The following is a 26,103-nucleotide window of genomic DNA, read 5'->3' on the forward strand; positions in this document are numbered from 1 at the left end:
TCTTTTTTCATCTAACACATACTGACAACTCCAAAAAATAAAAGTCATCAGTGAAGGTAATACCGAGTAATGCTACATGTCAGCTCTACAATTTACCAGTGATTTACTATCAGATCCTGATAACTTTCCTAAAGTACAAAGAACACTGTCTACCTACACCTAGTGTTTCTAAAATAGGTCAAGAGAACTGGTGAAAATGTGGCCTTTGCCCTGGTAAAACCTGGTCATAGCAAAGATGCTGAGTAGCCCAATTAAAACCTCCAGGCAACAGAGGGCTACCCAGGGCCGGGTTCTAGCCTGGGTTGGGGTGAAGTCGCCAAGAGGGTGAGGAAGCCCTGTATGTTTCAAAGTCTGAGAGTCTTTAATAAGAGATGATTCTTTTTTTCAATCTCCTTATGCAGATAATATTTATTTCCTTTAAATAGATGCAAGCCTAGAGCCAGATATGGTGGCACACACTTGTAATCCCAGCATTTGGGAGGCTGAGACAGGAGGATCGCGGTTCGCAGACAGCCTCAGCTACTTAGTGAGGTCCTTTGCAATTCAGTGAGAACCTGTTTCGTAATAAAAAAGAAAAAACAGGTCTGGGAATAGTGTAGCTCGGAGGTAGAATGCCCCTAGGTTCCATCTCCAGTACCAAAGAGAAAGAGAGAAAGAAAGAGAGAGATTTTCAAGCTTTAAGCAGATAAAGAGAAAATAATTAAGAAATGTGGATACAGTGGTCACAAAAGAGAGGTGGACAGCAGTTTGGACTCCGGGCCGCTGCCAGTCTCTTCCTTGATCCAGCTTCCAGCTGCTGAGAGGTGGTGGAGGAGGCCAAGACCTACCACTTCCCAGTAACGACCTGGAACAGGTAGTTTTGAGATGGCTTTGAGATGGACTCACCTACCTGGTTCCTCAAACTACGCTTGGCTCAAACTCAGAGGACACTCAGGAAACACTTGTTGAAAGAGGGAAATGTGGTTGAAGGGGGAACAGGGCGTGGAGGGAACCACACCTAGGCAGAAAAACAGGTGAGCGCAGGTGTAAACCAAGGACGCATGTGTGGGCGTGGGGGCTGGGGGACAAAGGGCTCTGCAGCCTGTGAACCCAGTGATATTCCTTGGCCAAAGGAAGTTTCTCCCGGAGCGGGCACACTAAGCACCACTGTCTCTGCATCCTTTACAACCAGTTTCCTCAACACGGCGGGGGTGGTACACACCTTAATCCCAGTATCCGGGAGGGTAAGACAGGAGGATCACAGGTTCGAGGCCAGCCAAGCCTCAGCAACTTGGCGAGAGACCCTGTTACAAAACAGAAAACCGGGCTGGGAATGCAGCCTGGCGGCGGAGCCCAGGCTTCAATGGATCCCCAGCACTGCTAGCACGCCTTTGTATGGGGTTAACAGGCTCGAGGGTGTGCAGAGGCCTGGGCCCCTTGGGCGCATCCTCGCCTCCCCGGGGCGGCCCGGCGGGGGCGGCGGAAGGCGCGGGCGAGGGGCGGGCCGGCGGCGGCCCTGCCCGGCTCCGCCCAGCTGGCCTGGGTCCGGGGGCCTCGCCGCCCGCGCAGCCCAGGCCGGGACCATGCGCCGCGGGCCGCGGGCCGCGCTGCTGCCGCTGCAGCTCGCCCTGCTCGTGGCCGCGGGGGCCGCGGCGCCGCCCGTGAGCGCGCCCCGCAGCCTGGCGTGGGGCCCGGGGCTGCGCGCCGCCGCCGTGCTGCCCGTCCGCTACTTCTACCTGCAGGCGGTCGACCCCCGCGGCCGGAACCTCACCCGCTCGCCCCCAGGTAGCGCCGGCCCCGCGCCCCTCCCCCGGAGCCGAGCAGCCGCCCCGGCTGCAGGACTCGGAGCCCCCCACCGCCCGGGCGGCCCCGGCCCGCGCCGCGAGTCGGGGCTGGGGTGGGTCCTTCCTCCCCGGGCGTAGACCGGCGAACATTGCAGGCGGGACTCCCACCCCCATCGCGTCCGGTGCAACTTGAAACAATGCAAGGAGCCCAGCCCCGAGGAAGTGTCCGGGAACCAGGCGGAAACGGGGCGGCCTGCACGCCTTTTCTTTTTAGTTTGGATTATTTTTTCCATTATAGATGCACTAGGGATTGAGCCCAGAGGCTGGGGGGGGGGGGGTGTATGTCTGACCTACAGCACCAACCCTATTTATTTATTTATTTTTATTTGGAAGCAGGGCCTTGTAGGTTGATGAGAGTCTCACTACATCCTGCTGAGACTGTCCTCGAACCTGCCATTCTCCTGTCTTAGCCTTTCAAGCACTGGGATTACAAGCGTGCACCACCATGCCCGGCTAGATGGGACTTAATGAAACGACCTGGAAATCGTTGGGCTTTTACCCTAAAGAGGTTGGATCTGGTCCCAGAAATCTCTGCTGGGCCCTCCTGCCACCATGTCCTTCCTTCACATCTTACCCTTGCCAGCTTCTTGCAACTTGCCCTGCTGGTTTGCAGTTATTGACTTTCAGGGTTTGCTAATTTGTATCTAAGTCTGGGGCTCCAGCTATCTTGTCACCCTGTTTTATCAACTTGGCTGCCTCTTCCTCTGCTGGAAAGTTAACTGCAGGCTGTGAGCCCCGAACTGGGAGTGAGTAGAGGGCATGGTGATTAAGCAAAGCGAAGAATTTAAGAGCCAAACAGAATTTGCTTTTATATTATATATATATATATATATATATATATATATACTTTATATATAATGCACTATATATGCTATAATATATTGCATATGTGTAATAGCATGTGTGTATTATATGCATACTGTATACATACATAATCTTCTATACATATGACATTTGTATACAAATTTTAATGTCACTAATGGAATACATGGCCTACTTACTATGTTTGGTAATCCTGCTGAGGATGTACAAACGAATAGGCAGTGTCCGCTCATCAAGGAACTTAGAGTCGTTGGGCAAACAGATAAGCAAATCCCGCATCACTGTGCAACACAATTCTACCAAAGAGGAAGGTACCGAGTGCAGCCAAAAAACATCGAAAAACTGCCGGAGTCCGCCTCGGAAGGTCTCGGAAGATTTCAGGAGCAAATATTCAAAGAATGAGCGGGCCTAGGACAGGTCCACAGTGGGATATCCCAGTAGGTGTGAAAGCACAGACACATAGGAGAGTGAGGAGTTTAGGAAAACAAATAACTTACTGATGCTAAGCAGAAAGAGGCAGTCAGGTTGTAGCTTGAAGTTTTCAAGGGCCCTGAACACCAAGCAAGGGATTTTTAGAAGCAGATAAAGGAGAGCCATTGAAGAGTGTGTGTGTGTGTGTGTGTGTGTGGTACTGGGGACTGAACCCAGAGGCATTCTACCTCCGAGTTACACCCCCAGCCCTCTTTTATTATTATTATATTATTATTATTATTATCATTATTATCATTATTATTTTGGTGGTACGGGGGATGGAACCCAGGGGTCTTCTACCTCCAGGTTACACTCCCAGACCTATTTTATATTTTATTTGGAAACAGAGTTTCTTAAGCCAGCGCGATCCTCCTGTCTCCACCTCCCAAGGGTGGGGATTACAAGAGCCCAGCAGAAGTGTTTTCTAATTATAGTGATTCATAAGAATTAGTTTAGATGACAACCTAGTTGCTTTGTATAATGCAGGTATAATTTGGGGTAAAAACTGAATCATTACCAAACTTTTTTGTGGGGGGGGGGCTACACTCTCAGACCTATTTTATATTTTATTTGGAAACAGGGTCTCTTAAGCCAGCTGAGGCTGGCTTCGAACCTGCGCGATCCTCCTGTCTCAGCCTCCCAAGCGCGGGGATTACAAGCGTGCGCCACCACGCCCGGCTTATTATTTATTTTGAAACAGGTCTCACTAAGTTGCAGAGAGCTTCACCAAGTACCTGAGGCTGGCTGTGAACCGCGATCCTCCTGTCTCAGCCTCCCAAGTACTGGGATTACAAGTGTGTACCACCACACCTGGCTTGCCGTTGGAGAATTTTGAGAGGCGGAGCAGGTATCTGTCTCTTCCCTAACCACTTCTGTGGATCCTGCTCTACGTCTGAATCTCAACACCACTCCTAACGTCATCCTCAATCATCACTTTCAGAGGATCTACCTGTTAGACCCTAAGTCTTCAAACAGTTGGTTTTATATGCTTAAAGAACCAGATAGTAAATAATTTAGATTTGTAGACCATAACATGGATAGTCATATATCACTGTAATATTTTTATTTCAATTCTTACATCTTTATAAATTTCTCATGTTTATCTTTTATAATTCATTTATTTTAGCAGACTTCTTTTATAACTTTATCACACTTGTTTCAAGGATCCTACAATATATGGATTTGGTATTTAATTATTAGCAGATACTACATTACTGTTACCAAGTTAAAGAAACTGGAAATATTTCTCCTGATCCCTGTGGAGAAATAAATCCAAAAATAAATCCTGATCCCTGTGGAGAAATAAAGACAAAAAGAAAGTTGAATCTTACAATTCAATAGATTTAGAAACTAAGGATAGAGGAAACAGTTTCACTAATTTCAAAAAAGATATGTTAAATATGCTTTAATTCAAAATGTGATAGTTGTGAAATGAAAAGTTTGATCACAACTTGTTTGCTAGAGCTTTGGGCTTCAGATAACTCACCAGTTGTTTTTTTTAAACATTTCCCTCTGTATTGTGATCTCAGTGGTGTAGCCATTATACTCTCTGAAGAGGCTCCAGGGTTCATTCATGGCTGGGCATGGTGCCGCACACCTGTCCCCCAGTACTTGGGAAGCCGAGACAGGAAGATCACAGATGCGAGGCCAGCCTCAGCAACAAAGACCTTGTTTCAAAGTAAAAATAGAAAAAAAGGTTGGAGCCAGGCGTGGTGGTGGACACTTGTAATCCCAGTACTTGGGAGGCTGAGACAGGAGGATTGCAGGTTTGGAGCCAGCCTCAGCAGCTTAGTGAGGCTCTCAACAACTTAGTGAGACCCTGTTTCTAAATAAAAATATATAAAAAAAAATAGGTGTCTGGGAGTGTAGCTTGGAGGTAGAAGGGTTTCCAGGAACCCCAGTACCACAAAAAAAAAAAAAAAAAATAGGCAAAAAGTTTTCTTTGCTTCTTTTATGAACCTTGTTTATTTGATAAATCTTTATTAAATGACTAATGAATCAAGTATTAAGTCAGATCCTTGGTTTGAAGACATAAAAGAGACATAGTTGTTGGCCTCAAGGATCTGCCAGGCTGGAGGGATTTTTGTTTACCACCACCATTACAGGAAAAAGTAACTTCTAGAGAAATTTGCCCACTTTTAATTGTGAACTGGAAGAGTTAATTGAATTTCTTCTTCTTTCAGGTCAAACACAATTCAAAGTAATAGTCAAATCTCTTTCACCTAAAGAGTTAGCCAGGATCCATGTCCCTAAGCCTCTGGACCGGAACGATGGAACATTTTTGGTGAGATACAGGATGTACGAAACTGTCAATGAAGGGCTGAAGATAGAGGTCCTTTATGGTGAGGAGCATGTGGCCCACTCTCCCTATATTTTGAAAGGTGAGTGGTTATTAATAATCCAGAGCCAGCCTTACGTGTATGACCCAGGCCTCTCAGAATGGTTATAAAGACCTTGAAGTCATGTTCAACAGAGTTAAACATTGTGCAGACGCTCTCTAGGACTCAATCTAGCTTGAAATGTAAAGGAATGCAAATTAAGCGATTTAAAGATTTTTAAAGGATTAAAAAGTTGTACATTTACCTACACAGTTATCATTTTCGATATTCTCTATTTCTTTGTGAGACTCATACTTCCCTCTAATGCCACTTGCTCTCTGCCTAAAGGGTTTCTAACATTCCTCTAAGGGTGAGAATACTTGTGGCATGACTGAAGTCTTTACTTTGCTTTTATTTTGAACACCTATTTTTGCTAGGTATGGAATTATAAATTATGGGGTTTTTTTTCCTTTTAGCGTTTTAAAGACACGGCTCTGCTGCCTCTCCCTTGCATTGTTTCCAGCTATACTCCCAGCCCTATTTTATTTTTTACTTTGCAACAAGGTCTCACTAAATTGCTGAGGCTGTGATCCTCCTGTCTCAACCTCCCAAGTACTGAGATTACAGGCATGTGCCACCACACCCAGCTTCTAGGAGAGACTTTAATCCTTTCAAGCTCTGCTTTTACAATTTGTTAGATAAGATTCGAGCCCTGTTGAATCTAGGGCTAAGGATTCTCACTACTGAGGCCTACATATTTGCACATTTTCCCCAAGCCTCAGGAACCCAGGGGCCTTCTAGCCGGCTAGTATGAAGAGACACTGTTTTGTTGCCAACTCTTGTGACCAGCAGGCACCATTCCTCTCCCCTGCCTTGAATAATTTCCTCCGACATGTGAACTAATCATATTCTCTGCTGAATACACAAAGGGCACCTTTGCGTATCTCAGCAATTCTGTCTGTTAGTTCTCCCATTCAGGTACTCTGTCCTCCCCGTCCAAGCTGTCTTGGTCTCTCTGACTCTCCACCTCTTCCCTTGCTGCCTAGAAGTTCCCTTATAGTAAGAATCTGTAAGAACTATAGGATTCATCTAATTCCCCCCAATCTCTCAGACTTACTCTCCTTCCTTGCCCAACGTCCAGTATCTTAGAAACTTATTTCACCCAGTGATTGGAAGGTTCACAGGTTTAAGGCCAACCTCAGCAATTTAGCAAGACCATCAGCAACTCAGTGAGACCTTGTTTCAAAGTAAAACAGTTTTAAAAGGGCTGGGGTTGTTGCTGGGAGGTAGAATGCCCCTGGATTCAATTTCTAGTATAAGAGAGGGAAAGGGAGCCGGGTATGGTGGCGCACGCTTGTAATCCCAGCATTCAGGAGGCTGAGACCAGAGGATTGCAGTTGGCAGACATTCTCAGCTACTTAGTGAGGCCCTCTGCAACTTAGTGAGACCATGTTTCAGAATAAAGAATAAAAAAATAGGGCAGGGGGTGTAGCTCGGAAGTCAAATGCCCCTGGGTTCCATCCCCAGACCCGCAAAAGAGAGAGAAAGAGGGGGGGAATGGAAGAGGAGGAGAAGGAAGGAGGTTATTTCAGACTTTTTATCTCCCCCTTCCCCCGTGGGAATTCTACCTTTGAGCTAGACCCCCAGCCCTATTTTTTTTTTTTTTTTTTTGAAACAGGGTCTCATTAAGTTGATGAGTCTCTTTACTTGCTGAGGCTGTCCTTGAACCTGTGGTCCTCCTGTCTCCGCCTTCCTAGTACTGGGATCACAGGTACGGGCTGCCACGCCCGGCTCAGGGCAGTTGTTCACTATCTGGAGAAGCCAGGGGCAGGCACAGCTCCTGGCTTGTGGCGTTTGTTAATGGAGCATGGCACCCTATGTGTTTTCCCTTCCCAGGCCCTGTGTACCATGAGTACTGTGAGTGTCCAGAAGAAGATCCTGAGTCCTGGCAGAAAACTCTTTCGTGTCCAACCGAGGAACCACAGATTGAAGAGGATTTTGTTTCCTTCCCCAGCATCAATCTCCAGCAGATGCTAAATGAAGTCCCCAAAAGATTTGGGGACGAGAGAGGCGCTGTTGTCCATTACACAATTCTCAATAACCACATTTACCGGAGGTCCTTAGGGAAATACACAGACTTCAAAATGTTTTCTGATGAGATTTTGCTGTCACTGGCAAGGAAGGTACGAGAATGCATGCATTTAGTCCAGAAATAGTAGTTTGTTTTGTTAAAACATTTATTATGTATGTATATATGTAGGTATGTGTGTATGTATGAGTATATCGTGGTTTGTGGTACTAGGGATTGAACCCAGGGGCCTTCTACCTCTGAGCCACACCCCCAGCCCTATTTTATTTTTTATTTGGAAACAGGATCTTGTTAAGTTGCTGAGGCTGTCTTTGAACCTGCGATCTTCCTAGCTCATCCTCCCAAGGACTGAGATTACAGGCATGTGCCACCATGCCTGGCTTGTTGCAACATTTAAATGCTTAGAATTAAAGCCGGGCGTGGTGGCGCACACTTGTAATCCCCACTCTTTGGAGGCTGAGACAGGAGGATCACAAGGGTTCGAAGCCAGCCTCAGCTACTTAGTGAGGCTCTCAGCAACTTAGTGAGACCCTGTTTCCAAATAAAATATAAAAAAAAAAGGGTCTGGGAGTATAGCCCGGAGGTAGAAAGCTTCTGGGTTCCACCCCCAGTACCACACACACAAAAAAAGAACTAAATGCTTAGAATTAGAATGGCAAGGGGGTACAAATGGATTTCATACTCAGAAGAGTGCCATCAGAGTGTTCATAAGTTTTCTGTCTCTGAGGGTCTCATTCCTGTAAGAATCAAATTAAAAGGCTTGAGCCTCATCCCAAGTGGGCAGGCCATTCAGGGCATACCTAAGGTTTCTTTAAACTCCCAGATGTTTATAGCCTGCCTCTCTCTCTCTCTCTCTCTCTCTCTCTCTCTCTCTCTCTCTCTCTCTCTCTCTCTGGTATGCCCCAGCCCTATTTTTTTTATTCTTTATTTTGAAACAGGGCCACAGGGTCTCACTGAGTTGTAGAGGGTCTCACTAAGTGGCTGAGGCTGTCCTCGAACCGTGATCATCCTTTCTCAGCCTCCCACATGCTGGAATTACAAGCGTGTGCCACCAAGCCTGGTTCCTTTTCGTCTTTAAATTCTCTGGCCTGCCAAATACTTTTTCCACTCAGATTTTACCTTCTACACCTGTTTCCTTCTCTTCCCCTCAAAATAACCTGAACTTAGAACCCATTTTCCTTATTTCACAGGAGCATTTCTAGAAGATAGTATGCATGGCACATTTGTTGAAGGCTGGAGTAACAGAGAAAGGCTACTTTGTACCAGTGCATACTAAAAAACAAACAAGCAAAACCCTGTAAACTTAAAAAGAGACATCCCTGCCCTAGTGAGACCCCTCAGTCATCCTTGCCTGGGAATGTCCCACTGACTGACTTTGATCTTCAGACCTTGGGCTCTTACCAAATGTGGCTGGGCCCCTGCCTTTCAGAATCTCCACATTCACCAATACCCCTCCCCTCCCCTGCTGTCCAACCCCTTTTCCATATTTGCAGAACTCTGAATTCCTCTTAAGCAGAGCAATTCAAACCACCACCTGCTTTTTCTGGTTCCTGCTTATATAGGAGGAAGAATGGAGGTGAGGGGTATGTGTGTGTGTGTGTGTGTGTGTGTGTGTGTGTGTGTGTGTGTGTTAACAGGGATAGAATCCAGGGGCATTCTACCTCCAAGTGTATCCCAAGCTCTATTTTTTATTCTTTATTTTGAAACAGGATTTCACTAAGTTGCAGAGGGCTTCACTAAATAGCTGAGGCTGGCCCCAAACCTGTTATCCCTTGTGTCTCAGCCTCCCAAGTACTGGGATTATGAGTGTGTGCCACTACACCCCGCTGAGGTGGGCAATTTTTGTCTTCCTCACCATCAAGGTAGTTTTTTGTTGTTGTCTTTTGTTTTGTTTTTTTTTTGTATGTGGTACTGGGGGTGGAACCCAGGGGCTTTCTACCTCTGGGCTACACTCCCAGACCTATTTTATATTTTATTTGGAAACAGGGTCTCACTAAGTTGCTGAGAGACTCACCAAGTAGTTGAGGCTGGCTTCGAACCTGTGTGATTCTCCTGTCTGAGCCTCCCAAGAGAGGGGATTATAAGCGTGCACCACCACACCCGGCTTATCAAGGTAGTTTTTCAAACAAAAAGCCAACCTTCCTGATACCTGCAGTTTCCCCAGTGCTGGATGCATGGCTGAATCGGTTCTTAGATTAAACACCAGTCACTTACCCCATCTCACCCATAGCATGTGAGCGCCTTATAGGTGCCTCACCCTGAAGATAGTGCTCTCTTCCTGGGCTACCATTAATCCACCCTGCCTGTGTTCTTGTATCTGCTACTTGTGTTCCTATCTCTGTAGCAGTGGTTTTTCAACTAGGGATGATTCTGTCCCTTATGACATTTTGGTGGTATGTAGAGACATTTTGGACCGTCTTTCCTTGGAGGTTGCTACTAGCATCGAGTGGGTTGAGTGGGGTTTGCTACTTGTATTTAATAGCTAGATACCCTACAGTGTGCAGGACAGACCCCCACACACACAGCAAAGAGTTACCCAGCCCACAATGTCAGTAGTGCAAGGTTGAGGAACCCTGTTCCACAGAAAGAATGTCTGATGCGAAGTTTATTGATGAGTTTATAAAATAGCAGGGACCAGGTATGATGGCACACACCTGTCATCCAGTACATGGGAAGCTAAGACAGGAAGGTCGCAGGTTTGAGGCTAGTCTCAGCAACTTAGTGAGAGAGAACCTGTTTCCAAATAAGAATTAAAAAGGGCTGGAGGCTGGGCATGGTGGCGCACGCTTGTAATCCCCGCGCTTGGGAGGCGGAGACAGGAGGATCGCGCAGGTTCGACGCGCTGGTTTAAGAGACCCTGTTTCCAAATAAAAAACCTAAAAATAGGTCTAGGAGTGTAATCCGGAGGTAGAAAGGTTTCCAGGAACCCCAGTACCACCAAAAATAAGATTAAGTTAAATTTTAAAAAATTAAAATTAAAATTAAAAAAAAAAACAGCTGTGCATGGTGGAGCACACTTGTAATCTCCGCACTTGGGAGGCGGAGACAGGAGGATCGCGCAGGTTCAAAGCCAGCCATGCTGGCTTAAGAGACCCTGTTTCCAAAAAAAAAAAAAAAGTATAAAATAGGTCTGGGAGTGTAGCCCGGAGGTAAAAGGGCTTCCAGGAACCCCAGTACCACCAGAAAAAGGGGGGCTGGAGGTGTAACTCACAGGTAGAATGGCCCTGAGTTCAATCCCCAGTAACACACACACACACACACACACACACACACACACACACACACATCAGCAAAGAGAGGGGATATTCACATCATCCTTCCCCTTTTTTTTCCCCCCAGTACTGGGGATGGAACCCTGGCGCATTCTACCTCTGAGCTACACCCCAAGCCCTATTTTTTTGTTTATTCTTTATTTTTGAAACAGGGTTTCACTGAGTTACAAAGGGCCTCACTAAGTAGCTGAGGCTGTCCGCGAACTGCGATCCTCCTGTCTCAGCCTCCCGAATGCTGGGATTACAAGCGTGCACCACCAGCCCTGGCCATCCTTCCCTCTTATTCCTGGCTCTTTGCCCACTGTCTGGGAAGAAATCTAAGATCCGTGAGACTCAGTCCTGCTCTTTAAGCAGCCCGCTTCATGGGGAATTGTTTATGTTCTGTGGAAATGGGAGTGGGATGTGAATACACATAAATAGTTGAACCACAGCCTGGCTGGCCTGTATTAAGAGACGTCAAGTGCCTGGGCAGTGGGTCAGAGAGGAGGTCATGTTAGATCCAGGTCTGAAGGGTGAGAAAGGATATTACCAAACTGAATGAGTTGGGGAAGAACATTCCAAGTGCAAGGAATCGCATGCTGAAGTGAATGGCATTTTCAGGTCGCAGCCCAGAGCAAACAGATACCATGTGCAGATGGGAGGTGAGGCTTAAAGCTAAGCTGGAACCAGGTGAGTGATGTCTCACTTGGGAACCAGAAGCCGGATGTAGTGCCGCACGCCCGTGGTCCTGTACTTGGGAGGCTGAGACAGGAGCATCGCAGGTTCAAGACAGCCTCAGCAATGCTGTGATACTCAGCAACTTAGTGAGACTCTGTTTCAGAATAAAAATGATAATAATAGGCTGGAGGTGTGGCTCAGAGATAGACTGCCCCTGGATTCAATCTTCAGCACACACACGTACACAGAACGTGATTGAGAAAGTAGAAACCTTGTCCCATAGGCTTGTGACTTTTTTTTTTAATATGGTACTAGGGATGGAACCCAGGGAGTTTCTACCTCTGGACTATACTCCCAGACCTATTTTTTTTTTTTTGGTGGTACTGGGATTCCTGGAAGCCCTTCTATCTCCGGGCTACACTCCCAGACCTATTTTTACATTTTTATTTGGAAACAGGGTCTCCTAAGCCAGCGCGCGCGGCTAGCTTCGAACCTGCGCGATCCTCCTGTCTCTGCCTCCCAAGCGCGGGGATTACAAGCGTGCGCCACCACGCCCGGCATCTCCCAGACCTATTTTATATTTTATTTGGAAACAGGGTCTCACTAAGCTGCTGAGAGCCTCACTAAGTAGCTGAGGCTGGCTTCGAAACTGCACGATCCTCCTGTCTCAGCCTCCCAAGTGCTGGGATTGCAAGTGTGTGTCAGCTGGCTTGTGGCTTTTTTAAGCCTGGTAGTGGCATGAATTATGGGTTTTAAAGATGTGGGTGGCCATGTGGAAAGTAGATTTGAGCCGAGAGAAGCTAAAGTCAGAGCAGCAAGCAAGGAAGCTTCTGCAGCCTTCTAGGCAGATGAACGGGACCTTGACTGAGGCGTTAGCCATGGAGGTGGAAACGGGGTGGCCGACTTCAGAGACAAAGGTATGAATGCGGAAAACAGGGAGACAGTGATGGAAAACCAGGCTTGGGTCTAACTTTGAATTCTTGCTTAGGTAGGTGGCAAAGAGAGTTCTCAAAGCCACTTATACTTTTCTGTACAATTTCTAATTCTATAATACTAACTTGTTTATGTAGTGCTGGAAATTGAACCCATGAAACCTCTGAAATATACCCCAAGCCCCGTTTTATTTTTATTTAAAAACAGGGCTTTGCTAAGTTGCTGAGAGCCTCACTAAATTGCTGAGGTTAGCCTCCAACCTGCAATCCTCCCTGTCTCAGCCTCCCAAGTACTGGGATTGAAGGTGTATACCACCATACCCAGCAATAATATTTTTTTTGTGGTACTGGGGTTCCTGGAAGCCCTTCTACCTCCAGGCTACACTCCCAGACCTATTTTATATTTTTTTTAATTTGGAAACAGGGTCTCTCAAGCCAGCGAGGCTGGCTCCGAACCAGCGTGATCTTCATGTCTCTGCCTCCCAAGTGTGGGGATTACAAGCGTGCACCACGCCCAGCAATAATATTAAATTTTAAATGCCACTTCTGGACAGCTGACTTCTGCCTAGGAAAAATTTCCATGTACTACCCTCACCTGGGATTTTCAGATAACAACTGATGACCAAGAGGTGTTCTCTCTTCTCCTCCTGTTTTCAAACAGCTGGTTTTATCAGAAACATTTAAGAGAGCCAAGAATCTGTAGTATTTAGCACCAAAAACTAGAGCCCTCCCAGTACTAACATTTGTATTCTTGTATATTCAGGTTCTTCTCCCAGATTTAGAATTTTATATTAATCTTGGAGACTGGCCCTTGGAGCATCGCAAAGTCAACGCAACGCCTAGCCCTATACCTATCATTTCCTGGTGTGGTTCTCTGGACTCAAGAGATATCATCCTTCCCACATATGACATCACCCACTCCACACTTGAAGCAATGAGGGGTGTCACAAACGATCTCCTTTCTATCCAGGGTAATACAGGTAAGTTAAGGTTAATTCTCCAAGAAAAAGACTTGAAAGTAAAATACAGTGAAAGGAATGTTCAGGCAGAGAGAGTAAATGTGTTTATTTAAATAACCATTTTTAGCCGGGCGTGGTGGCGCACACTTGTAATCCCAACACTTGGGAGGCTGAGACAGGAGAATCGCACAGGTTCGAAGCCAGCCTCAGCTACTGAGTGAGGCTCTCAGCAACACAAAGATACTGGAGCCAGAATTAAGCGCCAACTTTATTAAATATATGCTTTTAAAAGATTAACTAAAAAAATTAACTTTCTTACCCAGCAATACTTTTTCACTTAATGAAACCCTGTTTCCAAATAAAGTATAAAATAGGTCTGGGATTATAGCCCGGAGATAGAAAAGCCCCTGGTTTCTACCCCAGTACAAACAAACAAACAAACAAATAAATAAATAAATAACCATTTTTAGCCAGGCATGGTGGCACATGCTTGTAATCCCAGTACTTGGGGGGTGAGACAGGAAGATCCGGGTTCACAGACAGCCTCAGCTACTTAGGCCCTTTGTAACTCATGAAACCCTTTTTTCAAAAGAATAAAAAATAGGGCTGGTGGTCGGGCATGGTGGTGCACACTTGTAATCCCCGCGCTTTCGGAGGCGGAGACAGGAGGATTGCGCAGGTTCGAACCCAGCCTCACTGGCTTAAGAGAACCTGTTTCCAAATAAAATATAAAATAGGTCTGGGAGTGTAGTCTGGAGGTAGAAGGGTTCCATCCCCAATACCACACACACACACACACACACACACACACACACACAAATAAAAATAGCACTGGTGGTATAGCTCAGAGGTAGAATGTCCCCGGGGCTCAATCCCCAATACCGCAAAATAAATAAATAAATAAATAAATAAATAAATAAATAAATAAATAAAATAACCATTTTTATTTTTAATCAAGAAAAACAGCACCCTTGGGTCTAGAGATGTAGCTCAGTAGTAGAGCATTTGCCCAGCATATGTGAGGCCCTGATTTCACTCCCCAGTACCACAGAAAAAATAAGCAACAACAGCAAAAACACCCCCAATGCCAAAGTGGTTTGTTTAGGATTCTTCCAATAGAAAATTAAAGTTGCATGGTTTGGGTGCATAACGCCCAAACCTACTTTACCAAGTCTTCTTTGAGTTAATCTTTTTTTTTTTTTTTTGTACTAGGGATGGAATCCAGGGAAATTCTACCTCTGATCTACACCCCCAGCCCTATTTCTTATTCTTTATTTTGAAAAAGGGCTCATGGAGTAGCAAAGAGCCTCACTAAGTAGCTGAGGCTGGCTGCGAACCGTGATCCTCCAGTCTCAGCCTCCCAAATGCTGGGATTACAAAGCGTGCATCACCACGCCTGGCTTTGAGTTAATCTTTTGAAAGCATATATTTAATAAAGTTGCCACTTAATTCTGGCTCCGGTACCTTTGTGTTGCTAGGTAAAATGAGAGATAATTATGAAAAATCTTAAGACATTGTGCAAATATAAGAGAATTGTGATAACAGTATAATTTGGATATTATATCCTCCAACACTTGATTAGAAATTCTGCCCTTTCGCCGGGCGTGGTGGCGCACGCTTGTAATCCCCGTGCTTGGGAGGCAGAGACAGGAGGATCGCGTAGGTTCGAAGCCAGCCGTGCTGGCTTAAGAGAACCTGTTTCCAAATAAAAATATAAAAATAGGTCTGGGAGTGTAGCCCAGAGGTAGAAGGGCTTCCAGGAACCCAGTACTGAAAGAAAGAAAGAAAGAAAGAAAGAAAGAAAGAAAGAAAGAAAGAAAGAAAGAAAGAAATTCTCCCCTTTCTTTTTTCTGTCCCTCTTGATCCCTTAAAAATCGAAATTCCTCTTGCCCTGTTTTCTTCCTCTTCTAGATTTATGGCAGTACACACCTTTTTTTAAAAAAAACAAAAACCAAACTCCCTGAGTTGGGGGAAAAAAAAAAAAAAGCTTGTCTTTTTTGATAGCCTCTTGTTGTTGTTGCAGTGCTGGGGATGGAACCCAGGGGTATTCTACCTCCGAGCTCCACCCCCAGTCTCTTTCTCTGTTCAAAATTCTGAGCAGATTGAGGATTTAAGATTTGTAGGTATGACTTAGGTATTCAGTTTTTCCTGGTCACTCTAAGAACAAAAGCCTAGCCGTGTTTGATTGAAAAACAATGAAAGAAGTTCTTCCTCCCTGAGTGGACTGTCACTGAATCTTTTTGCTTTGAACATGGCCCAGTCTTATTTTGGATATCTGCTAATGCCGAGTAAAAGAAAGCACCAATACTTATGGGAGCTCTCATTAGTAGATAAATGGGTGCAATTGGCGTATTCTTTAACATAGCAAATAAAAGGAGTGTTTTTGAAAGTCTAAACCTGAAAATAACTCTACTAAATTGAGACTCAATTCCATATTTTTTTCAGAAACATCTCCTTTATGAGATGAGTTCATGATAAAAGAGCATTAACACTAAATGACAGCAGATTACAGATGAATATGCTTGCAATATATAAAATGTCGAATTCATAATCATGTTTTTTATGGCCCCAACCCTCTAGGTCCTTCGTGGATCAATAAAACAGAGAAAGCGTTCTTCAGAGGTAGAGATAGCCGGGAGGAGAGGCTGCATTTGGTACAGCTGTCCAAAGAAAATCCACAGCTGCTTGATGCAGGAATTACCGGATATTTCTTTTTCCAAGAGAAGGAAAAAGAACTCGGAAAAGCCAATTTGATGGGTTTCTTTGATTTTTTTAAGGTATGCACTTGAGTCTTCCTGTATAAATATGAAGCAATAAACTTGTGTTAGAAGTCTATCAAATAGGAGGGCTCATGTAAATTTCTTCTGTTTTGTGAACTGATACAGCCTTTCATACTTTCTCATCAGACCCAGGGAATTACAGAATTCATTATAGCTCCTTTTGTCATCATTGTTGTTAACTTTGTCTACCAAATAGCTGAGAAACAATATTTAATGCTCAAAATTTAGCATAAGGGTTACCATGGGTTTGGGTGTATTTATCTCTCTTTTTTTCTTTTATATATTTGCCTTTATAAGCTAGGAATATAAATGTCTTTTACATGAATGATCTCAAATGTCTTTTATATATAAAAAGAGCATACATAGCCAGGTGTGGTGGTACAGGTCTGTAATCCCAGTACCTGGGAGGCTGAGTCAGGAAGACTGCCCTGTTTTATTCCTTTTTTTTTTTTTTTTTTTTTTTTTTTTGGTAGTACTGGGGATGGAACCCAGGGGCATTATACCTCCGAAATACACCCCACCTCCAGCCCTTTTTTTTTTTTTTTTTTTTTTTAGTCTTTTTATTTTTGAAACAGGGTCTCACTGAGTTGTAAAGGGCCTCACTAAATTGCTGAGGCTGTCCGCGAACCACGATCCTCTGGTATCAGCCTCCCAAATGCTGGGATTACAATCATGCACCACCATGCCCGGCCTATTCTTTACTTTAAAGGGTCTCACTAAGTTTTGGAGGCCCTCACTGAGTTGCTGAGGCTGGCCTTGAACCTGCAGTCCTCCTGTCTCAGCTTCCCAAGTATTGGGATTACAACCATGGGCCCCATGTCCAGCTGGAATTGGATTTCAAATCCTGCCTCTGTCACTTACTGTGGGATCTTCATCCCTAGTGTGTCTGGTCTCCAGACACCAGAGATGCCTGCCTCGCATCCTCAGAGCGTTACCATAGGCCCAAAGGAGACACAGATGGGAACTACGTAATAAACTCTGACTGACTAGGAAATTCCCGGGTACCAATTATGAAGTAATCAAGGTGCTGGTTCAGTGGTAGAGCATTGCCTTGCATGCACAAGGTCCTGGATTCAATCCCTAGCACTGTAAAGAATAATTAATAATTAATAATTAATTACTAAGAGTATATCTTCTTTGTAGAGCACAATAGTAAAAAAAAAAAAAAAAAAGAACAGGGTATTTGGACTCAGAGAATAGAGGTTTATAAATTTCTCTGAACACAAGTTCTCTCATTTTGTAAAAAAGTGCTTCAGCCGGGCGTGGTGGCACACGCCTGTAATCCCCGTGCTTGGCAGGCGGAGACAGGAGGATCGCGCTGGTTCGGAGCCAGCCTCCCTGGCTTTAAGAGACCCTGTTTCCACATAAAAATGTTGAAAAATAGGTCTGGGAGTGTAGCCCGTGGGAGTGTATCCGGGAGGTAGAAGGGCTTCCAGGAACCCCAGTACCACAAAAAAAAAAAAAAAAGTGCTTCAATAATTATAATTGAGTAAGATATTTTTCTCATTCTACCTCTGAGGTATACCCCAGATCTACTTAATTTTTACTTTGAAACATGGTCTTACTAAATTGCTGAAGCTTGCCTTATACCTGCAATTCTCCTGTCTTAGCTTCCCAAGTATTGGGATTACAGGTGTGTGCCACCATGGCTGGCCTGAATGAGATTTAATGCCTATAAAAATTGCTTTTGATGTTCAAAATAAGCAAAAATAAAGAGAAAGTAGATTAGTGATTTCCTACAGCCTAGGGAAGATTTTTTTGGAGGAAATACACACTGCTAATGGGTATAGGATTTCTTTTTGAATTATGGAAATATTCTAAAATTGATCCTGGTAATGATTGCAAAGAACCATTGAATTGTCCAGTGTAAATGGGTATGTGAATTATATCTCAATAAAGCTGTTATATTTTTTAAATTGCTTTTGAAATGGAAATCAAAGCTTATTAATCCAACATAAGCAAACAGTACCTATTTCTACAGGTTTCTGTCTCCTCTGCTCAAAAATTATAAAATAGAGATAATGTCGCCGGGCGTGGTGGCGCACGCTTGTAATCCCCGCACTTGGGAGGCAGAGACAGGAGGATCACGCAGGTTCAAAGCCCGCCTCAGCTACTTAGTGAGGCTCTCACCAACTTAGTGAGACCCTGTTTCCAAATAAAATATAAAATGGGTCTGGGAGTATAGCCCGGAAGTAGAAAGCCTCTGGGTTCCACCCCCAGTACCACAAAAAAAAAAAGAGAGAGAGATAATGTCATCCTATTTCCTGAGTTGAGTATAGGAATAAATGAAATAATGTAAAAATGAAAATGTAAATTGTGCCAGGCATAGTGGTGCACACTTGTAATCTGAGTACTTGCGATGCTGAAAAGGGAGATCTCAGGTTCGAAGCCAGCCTCAGCCACTTAGTGAGACCCTGTTTCAAACTAAAAAATAAAAATAGATCTGGGGATGTAGTTCAGAGGTAAAATGCCCCTGGGTTCAATCCCCAGTTCCATACACACAAAAGAGAAAATGTAAATTGTTATCAATAGATTAACAAATATAGAACTTTTCAAAATAGTTTCAGTACCTGGATACAGAAATCTGGATTCCCCATTACATAATAACATAATTGAAATAGGCATTCATTACTATTACCTAAAATTATTTACCAGCTTATGTTTAAATGTATTATATTTCTAAAATTTGATCTGTTAATGGCTGCTTATGATTTTAATACAAAGAGAAATATAAGTTACAAAATAAAACTTTTATGCATGGAAGTTGAGATGTAGAAAATAATTCCTTTGTATTTAGTATTACAGTGCTGATGAGAAGCAAAAGTGAAGAAATCATTGTGCGTTTTTTTCTGTTCGTTTGTATCTTTTTGTTTTTAATCTTTTAGTACAAGTATCAGGTGAATGTGGATGGGACTGTGGCTGCCTACAGGTATCCATATCTCATGCTGGGGGACAGCCTTGTTCTGAAGCAGGACTCGCCATATTACGAACATTTCTACAAAGCATTGGAGCCTTGGAAACATTATGTTCCGATTAAAAGAAATCTTAGTGACTTACTAGAGAAAGTCAAATGGGCCAAGGTATGTTTTCTGCAATTTTCATTTCTTTAGGCAATAATAAATTCACCAGTATTGGTTACTTGAGTATCATCACAACACAATTTAATTTGACAAAATGGAATCAAAAGAAATATGATTTTCTGGAAGTTTTTTTCCTCTGGAAATATCTAAGGAATTAGCATCAGAATCATTTTGTGTTCTCCATATCAGTACATTTGATCATTTTTAGATTTGAAGTTCAGTGTTATGTAGCATGCAGATTTTCTAAATGAAATACTATTTGTGCTTACATACATACCAAAAAAAGAACACACAGAAATGTAAATCTCAGGTTGAAAAGACCAGAGTTAAAGGGTATTATGTGCAAGAAAACATTTAAGGCAACTGTGCTACTCTTTTTTCCTCTGACTCCTTATTTATTTATTTATTTATTTATTTATTTATTTATTTATCTATTTATTAGTACTGGGGATTTAACCCAGGATCCTTCTACCTCCAAGCTATACCCTCAGCCTATGTTATTTTTTATTCTGAAACAGGAAGACTCGCTAAGTTGCTAAAGCTGGCTTTGACCCTGCGATCCTCCAGTCTCAGCCTCCTAAGTACTGGGATTACCGGCATGCGCCATCATGCCCAGCTGATTCCATATTTCAACGGAGCTTTTACAAAGATGACATAACAAGAGAACTGATTCATTCCACTCATAAGCATGGAGAGCTAGTCACGGGGACAGATGATGGAACTCACGCTTCCTTCCTGGGTAGCTGGGAAAGTACAAGACAGTCCTCGTACAGGGTTTCTGTACTGTGAGAACTATGGAATCAGGGCCATGTGTCTACGATCATTTCCCTTTAACAGAAACACCTAGGAAAGGATTCCGTTTCTATAGCCTTGCTCCTCAATTCTGTTTCTATTAAGTTCTGTGTCTCCCATGCTGCTCACATTCAGCCCCAAACCTGTCCCACCTCACATTTGCCCAGCAGACATAATTTTCTTTTTTTTTTTTTTTTAATCACTTCAGGAAAATGATGAAGAAGCCAAGAAGATTGCAAAAGAAGGGCAACTGGCCGCCAGAGACCTGCTCCAGCCACACAGGCTTTACTGCTACTATCACAGAGTGCTGCAGGTCAGTCCTGAGTGTCCATCGGCTGGGTCATGGTCCTCAGACCAAGTGCTTGGCCTGAGCACTCCTGCCTGCTTCCCAAGGGGGCCCAGAGTCAGCCTAGGGGGCCCCGCCCTGGTAAAAAGGGACTGATGCTGTGTCCCTCTGTGGCACTTAAGTTTCTCATCTCCACTCAGTATTATGAAAAACAGGGTTTGGAGCCCTTACAAGTATAATGTATAGGTTAGACGCTCTCTGCTCCGTGGAATCCCTAGTCTACAGGAGTCTCGGTCAACATTCTCACTGCTGTGCTCCGAAAGAAACTGACCACACACCTTAGAGGAAGGAAGACGCTCGCAGTGTTTTGGAGGCCTCAGAGTTTGAGTCCATGTCAGGAAGGTTACATCTGCAAAGCTCAGGGTATGGCGGCAGGAAGCAGAGGGAGAAAGCAAGGCTTGGCTCTCACATCAGAGGCCGGAAGCCTGAGCGCGCTAACAAGCTAGGGATTCCAAGACCAAGACCAGAGGACAGTCCCCAGAGCCTCACCTCCCAGGACCCACCTCCAGCCACATCTCTCGGTAAACCCATCACAATGAACTCATCTACTGAGATGATTACAACCCTCATTTATGACTCAATTATGTCAGCTCTGAACATTAAAACAGGAGCTCTAAGATGGGCGTGGTGACGCAAGCTTGTAATCTCAGTACTTGGGAGGCTGAGACAGGAGGATGGCAGATTCACAGCTAACGTCAGCAGTTTACTGAGGCCTCCACAACTTAGTAAGACCCTGTTTCAAAATACAGAAAAAAAATAGGGCTGGGGGTGTAGCTTGGAGATAGAATGCCCCTGGGTACCAAAAAAAAAAAAAAAAAAAAAAAAACATGAGCTCTACAGAGAACATTCTGTATCTAACCACAGCAAGGGGTTTTGTTCTGTTGTTGGTGCTGGAAGTTGAACCCAGAACATTCCGCCAAGCTACATCCTCAGCCCCCCGCCTTTTTTTTTTTAAACAGGTCTCACTAAATTGCCGAGTCTAAATTGCTGAGATTAGCCTCAGACCTGTGATCCTCCCGTCTCAGCCTCCTCCTGACTACAGATGTGCACCACCCTTCCTGGCTCTCCCAGCCTATTGTTGTTGTTGTTACTGAGTATTGAACCCAGAGGCATTCTACCTCCCAAGCTACACCCCCAAGCCCTATTTTATTTTTATTTTGAGACAGGGTCTCACTAAGTTGCTGGGGCTGGCCTCAAACCTGCAATCCTGCTGTCTCAGCCTCCAAAGTACTAGAATTGCAGGCATGTGCCACCACACCTGGTTTAGGAGTTCTTTTTTGTGTGTGGGAATTGAACCCAAGGGCATTCTGCCTTTGAGCTACATCCCCATCCCCTTTTATTTTTTATTTTGAAACAGAGTCTCACTGTGTTGCTGAGGCTGGTCTCAAACCTGTGATTCTCCTGTCTCACGGTCTCTGTTTCCCAAGTTTGGGGATCACAGGCATGTGCTACCACGCCAGGCTGTTGGGTGGGGAAGGGGTCTTAATATAACTTGTTCGTCTGGAAAATCAGACAGTTGGACTAGAGATCATTAATACCTCTTTCTGCTCAAAATGTCACCTCCTTGTTCTCCTTTCTACTTAATTTTCATGCCTTTGCCATCTAAGTGGAATGCCCACAACCTAGTTGACTACTGCAGATGAGGTATGAGATACAGCATTTATTTAAAAATGGGAGCCAGGCATGGTGGTGCATACTTGGGAGGCTGAGACAGGAGGATCGCAGGTTCAAGGACAGCCTTAGCAAATAGTGAGACTCTCATTAACCTAGCGATACTCTGTTTCAAAATAAAAATAAACAATAGTTCTGGGGGTTCCTCTTGGAGGTAGAGTGCCTCTAGGTTCAATCCCCAATGCCACAAAAGAAAAAGAAAAATGCATACAGGAGCAGTCCTGTGACAACAGGATACACAGGTGCTTCCCCAGAAAGTCCAGTGGGTACAGGCTGGACAGATGTACCTCTGCTCCAAGGGATGTCCCCCAGGCCTTGCCCGAGAGGAGCGCCTCCTGTCCCTCACAACACTTTTTCTAGGAACAGCTGCCTGGAGGAGCACTTCCTCCTCCGTGCTCCTCTGAGCCCCACCAGTTGCCACAGAAACAGGGGTTTATACATTAGGTTTCAGACGCAGTAACATTCATAATTTGTTTAGTTTTCTGTGTTCCTTGTACGCCCAGCATACACATGAGAAAGCCAGCATCCTTCAAGGTGTGTATTTGGCTGGGTGTGGTGGCACATGCCTTTAATCCCAAGGGAGGCTGAGACAGGATTAGTACAGGTTCAAGGCCAGCCTCCACTGCTTAGGGAGGCCCTGTTTCAAAATAAAAAAATGAAACAGGGCTGGGGATGTAGCCCAGAAGTATAAAGCCCTTGAGTTCAATCCCCAGTCACACACACACACACACACACACACACACACACACACACACACAAAGTATAAAGCCCTTGAGTTCAATCCCCAGTCACACACACACACACACACACACACACACACACACACACACACTGTATTTGCGCATTCTGGCCCAGGCTCACTCTCATTGTTTTCTTAACTTGGCTACATTTTGGGGAACATAAAGAAGCATTCAGGGACATAGAATTTTACTATTCCTCTCTTCTGTAAGGACAGCACACAAACTGAAGTGTGAAGCAAATATTTTGCTTGCTATATAACACGTCATCAAACAAATCTAAACTATTATTTAAAATGGTTTTAACATCTTGGGCTGAATCCTGGAGTGCAAATGTTGACTGGGAATCAGAGGATTGGTTCCTTGAGTAACTCCTTGTGTTTTAGTCAGTAAAATCTAGACAGAAAGAAAAGATACAGGAAATTATGATTTTACTTTTAACCACAACTTACTTTTTTTTTTTTTTTTTGCGGATCTGGGGATGGAACCCAGGGGCATTCGACCTCCGAGCTACACCCCCTGCCCAATTTTTTATTCTTTATTTTGAAACAGGGTCTCACTGAGTTGCAGAGGGCCTCACTAAGTAGCTGGTCTCAGCCTCCCAAATGCTGGGATTACCAGCGTGCGCCACCACGCCTGGCTCACGACTTACTTTTCTGTGGGCAAAATAAAAGCAAATGTCCTTCCTTCCCTTAAAGGGTCATGTCCTTTCTGTTGGTATAGCTTTAATTTCAGTAGCAGGAGGATTTTTCCCCCTAAAATTTGTGTTCACTTACTTATATCACCATTTTGTTGGGTTTACCCCAATACTAGGAATATATTGCCAAATGGACACAGAACCACTGAAGTGAAAATATCCCGTTAATAGGAGTACATCAGTCACTTGCCGTGGCGGAACTGGGGAACATTTCACAGATGCGTTGCCATTTAAAAGCTGGATGTGACCACAGACCTGAAGTACAGGCTGTGAGCAACCACTCGCTTTACCCTGAAACGCCTGTCATCTGTATTTGCTGATTTGAATATGCAATGAGCTCATTGTCTATGAGCAGAGGACCAGTGCTGAGAGCTGCTCTTTGTTTCAAATATGGCCATTTGGCTTGGCATCTCTTTTATCCAGTCTTTCTATTTACACATAAAAACATAGAGAGTAGGGTTCCTTGCAAGGTTATGAGGTGTCGTACCACTGCCCATAATAGCTAAAGTTAAAATTGAACTTTATGCCGGGCGTGGTGGCGCACGCTTGTAATCCCCCGCGCGCTGGCTTAGGAGACCCTGTTTCTAAATAAAAATATAAAATAGGCCTGGGAGTGTAGCCCAGATGTAGAAGGGCTTCCAGGAACCCCAGTACCACCAAAAAAAAAAAAAAAAAAAAAGAACTTTAGGACTAGGAGAAAGGCCTTTGTTTTTGGCCTAAGATGCAGTTGTTGAAGGGGGGAAGGTGGAGGGACCAATAGAAAGAAGTATGGCCCAGCCTTCAGTTGCTTTCAAACACACATTTCAGAAATACGCTGCGCGCCAGTCCAGCAAACCCAAGATCCGGGATGGAATGGAGCTCGTCCCTCAGCCAGATGATCACACGTCCATCTGCCAGTGCCGCCGGAAGTGGCCATCGAGACAAGAGCTGTAAGGCAGCCCAGGTGTGTTCGCTCCATCTCCGGGGAGACTTGAGACGGATGCTAAGCTGTGAAAAGTACGGAAGACTACCCCGTCAGCCATTTTTTTTTTTTTTATGGTGGCTTTATATAATGTGGATAGATAGGGTGCTATCTGAGCAAGTCTTACCAAACATCTTCGGAGATTCATTTCTTTTGAGTAAAAACTGCCGTGATCAGCAGCACCACGGCTTCCTCTAAAAAGAGTATTTGCAAATCATAACAAAGAGGCCTGCCAAAATCTAAGTCACGCTCCGTGCATCTGTTGACATCACATTCGTTGGCTTAGATCTAGCCCTCGTTCGCTTTTTCTCCTCTGCTTCCAATTATGAAGGGAAAATGTCTGTGTAGGATTTTTTTTTTTTCTTCTTGGATGTTGTCTCCTCCTCACTGCTTCACTTCTCCTTTTGCAACCTGCTTTTGGCATTCAGGAATAGCTGTCTCTGTTTCCTGACCTGGGAAAGTCTGATGGGAATAATTAAGGAAGAAGAAAGTGACTTTGTCAAGAAAGGCAGTGTGGAAGGCCAGGCCTGGTAATGCGCACTTGTAATCCCGGCCTTTGCAACTCGGTGAGATCCTGTTTCAAATTTTTTTTAAAAAAAAAAAGACAAAGAATAGGGCTGGGGGTGTAGCCCAGAGGTAGGATGCCCCTGGGTTTCATCCCCAGTACCTCAAAAAGGAAAAGAAAGAAAGAAAGAAAGAAAGAAAGAAAGAAAGAAAAGAAAGGCAGTGTGGAGACTGTAGGCAGAATGTTTTTTTTCTTTTAAAGCACAGCTTGTCTCTTTTTGGCTAAGTTTCACCAAAGCCTGAGGCAAAATGAAGGAGAAATTGTGCCATAAACTGGCCACTTCCGATCTGTCTGGGTTGTGCACTCCTTGACAGCATCCTATGTGTATCTTTCATTATCTACATATTAACTAGATAAAAATATCTCTAATCAAGTGAGGATCTTGAATTCTTTTTAACCTTTAAAGAGGATCTTTGAAAACATAAAAGCCTCACTAGGCTTCAGGAAACCTTGTATCCTGGGATTTAGTGATAAGTCAACAACACAGGCAAACTCTCATGTCTTGCTCCATGGCTCCTCTGTTTCAGTGGGTTTTATTGCTAAGATTAAAACTTTGAAAATTTCCTGTGCCTTTTAGGATAATGGTAACTTAGTGTGACCTCATTTCAAAAGTAAAAAAATATAAAGGGTTGGAGCTCAGAGGTAGAATGTCCCTGGGTTCAATCCCCACCCAGTACAACAACAGCTGCAAAACAGGAGCTAACGACATTCTCAATGTAAAAATACTCACTGCCCTAATTGAAATATCTACTTAATCTGGTGAACAGTGTAGCCATTTGATCATATTCAGACTTTATTTTATTTTACTTTTTTATATATTAGGGATTTAACTCAGGATTATTCTACCTCTGAGCTAGACCCCCAGCCCTATTTTAACTTTTTTTTTAATTTTGCTAAATTGTTGAGGCTGTCTGAGAACCTGCAATCCTCCTGTCTCAGCCTCCCAAGTACTGGGATTACAGGTGTGTGCCACCACACCCAGCTTTTCTTCTTCTTCAAACATGGCAGCTTTCAAGGGATGGAACAGGAAAGTTATGCTTACGAAATAGAAAGGAACCCCTCAAGAGACTCTGTGGAGAGAGCAGCTTTAATCTAAATAATCCTCCATCTCACCAATTTGGCCACAGCCTT

General features: G+C 44.2%; 1 protein-coding gene across 3 annotated transcripts; it reads left to right on the top strand.

Annotated features, from left to right (window-relative positions):
* Window positions 1–1,562: 1,562 nt before the first annotated feature.
* Window positions 1,563–24,586, top strand: POGLUT3 (protein O-glucosyltransferase 3; the record flags this gene model as incomplete). Of its 3 annotated transcripts, XM_080719726.1 has the most annotated exons (8): window positions 1,563–1,764; window positions 5,300–5,497; window positions 7,331–7,617; window positions 13,148–13,364; window positions 15,924–16,120; window positions 19,009–19,203; window positions 20,204–20,308; window positions 24,254–24,586. In XM_080719726.1, 8 exons carry the CDS (start codon window positions 1,563–1,565, stop codon window positions 24,377–24,379), a joined length of 1,527 nt encoding a protein of 508 aa, XP_080575852.1. In that variant the 3' UTR covers window positions 24,380–24,586. The 3 variants fall into 3 exon arrangements, with proteins under 3 accessions (XP_080575852.1, XP_080575853.1, XP_080575854.1); XM_080719727.1 differs by lacking the exon at window positions 20,204–20,308; XM_080719728.1 differs by lacking the exons at window positions 13,148–13,364; window positions 15,924–16,120.
* Between the last annotated feature and the right edge of the window lie 1,517 nt (window positions 24,587–26,103).

The sequence above is a fragment of the Muscardinus avellanarius genome (assembly GCF_963383645.1).
Source record: "Muscardinus avellanarius genome assembly, chromosome: 1".
Classification (NCBI taxonomy): Eukaryota; Metazoa; Chordata; class Mammalia; order Rodentia; family Gliridae; genus Muscardinus; species Muscardinus avellanarius.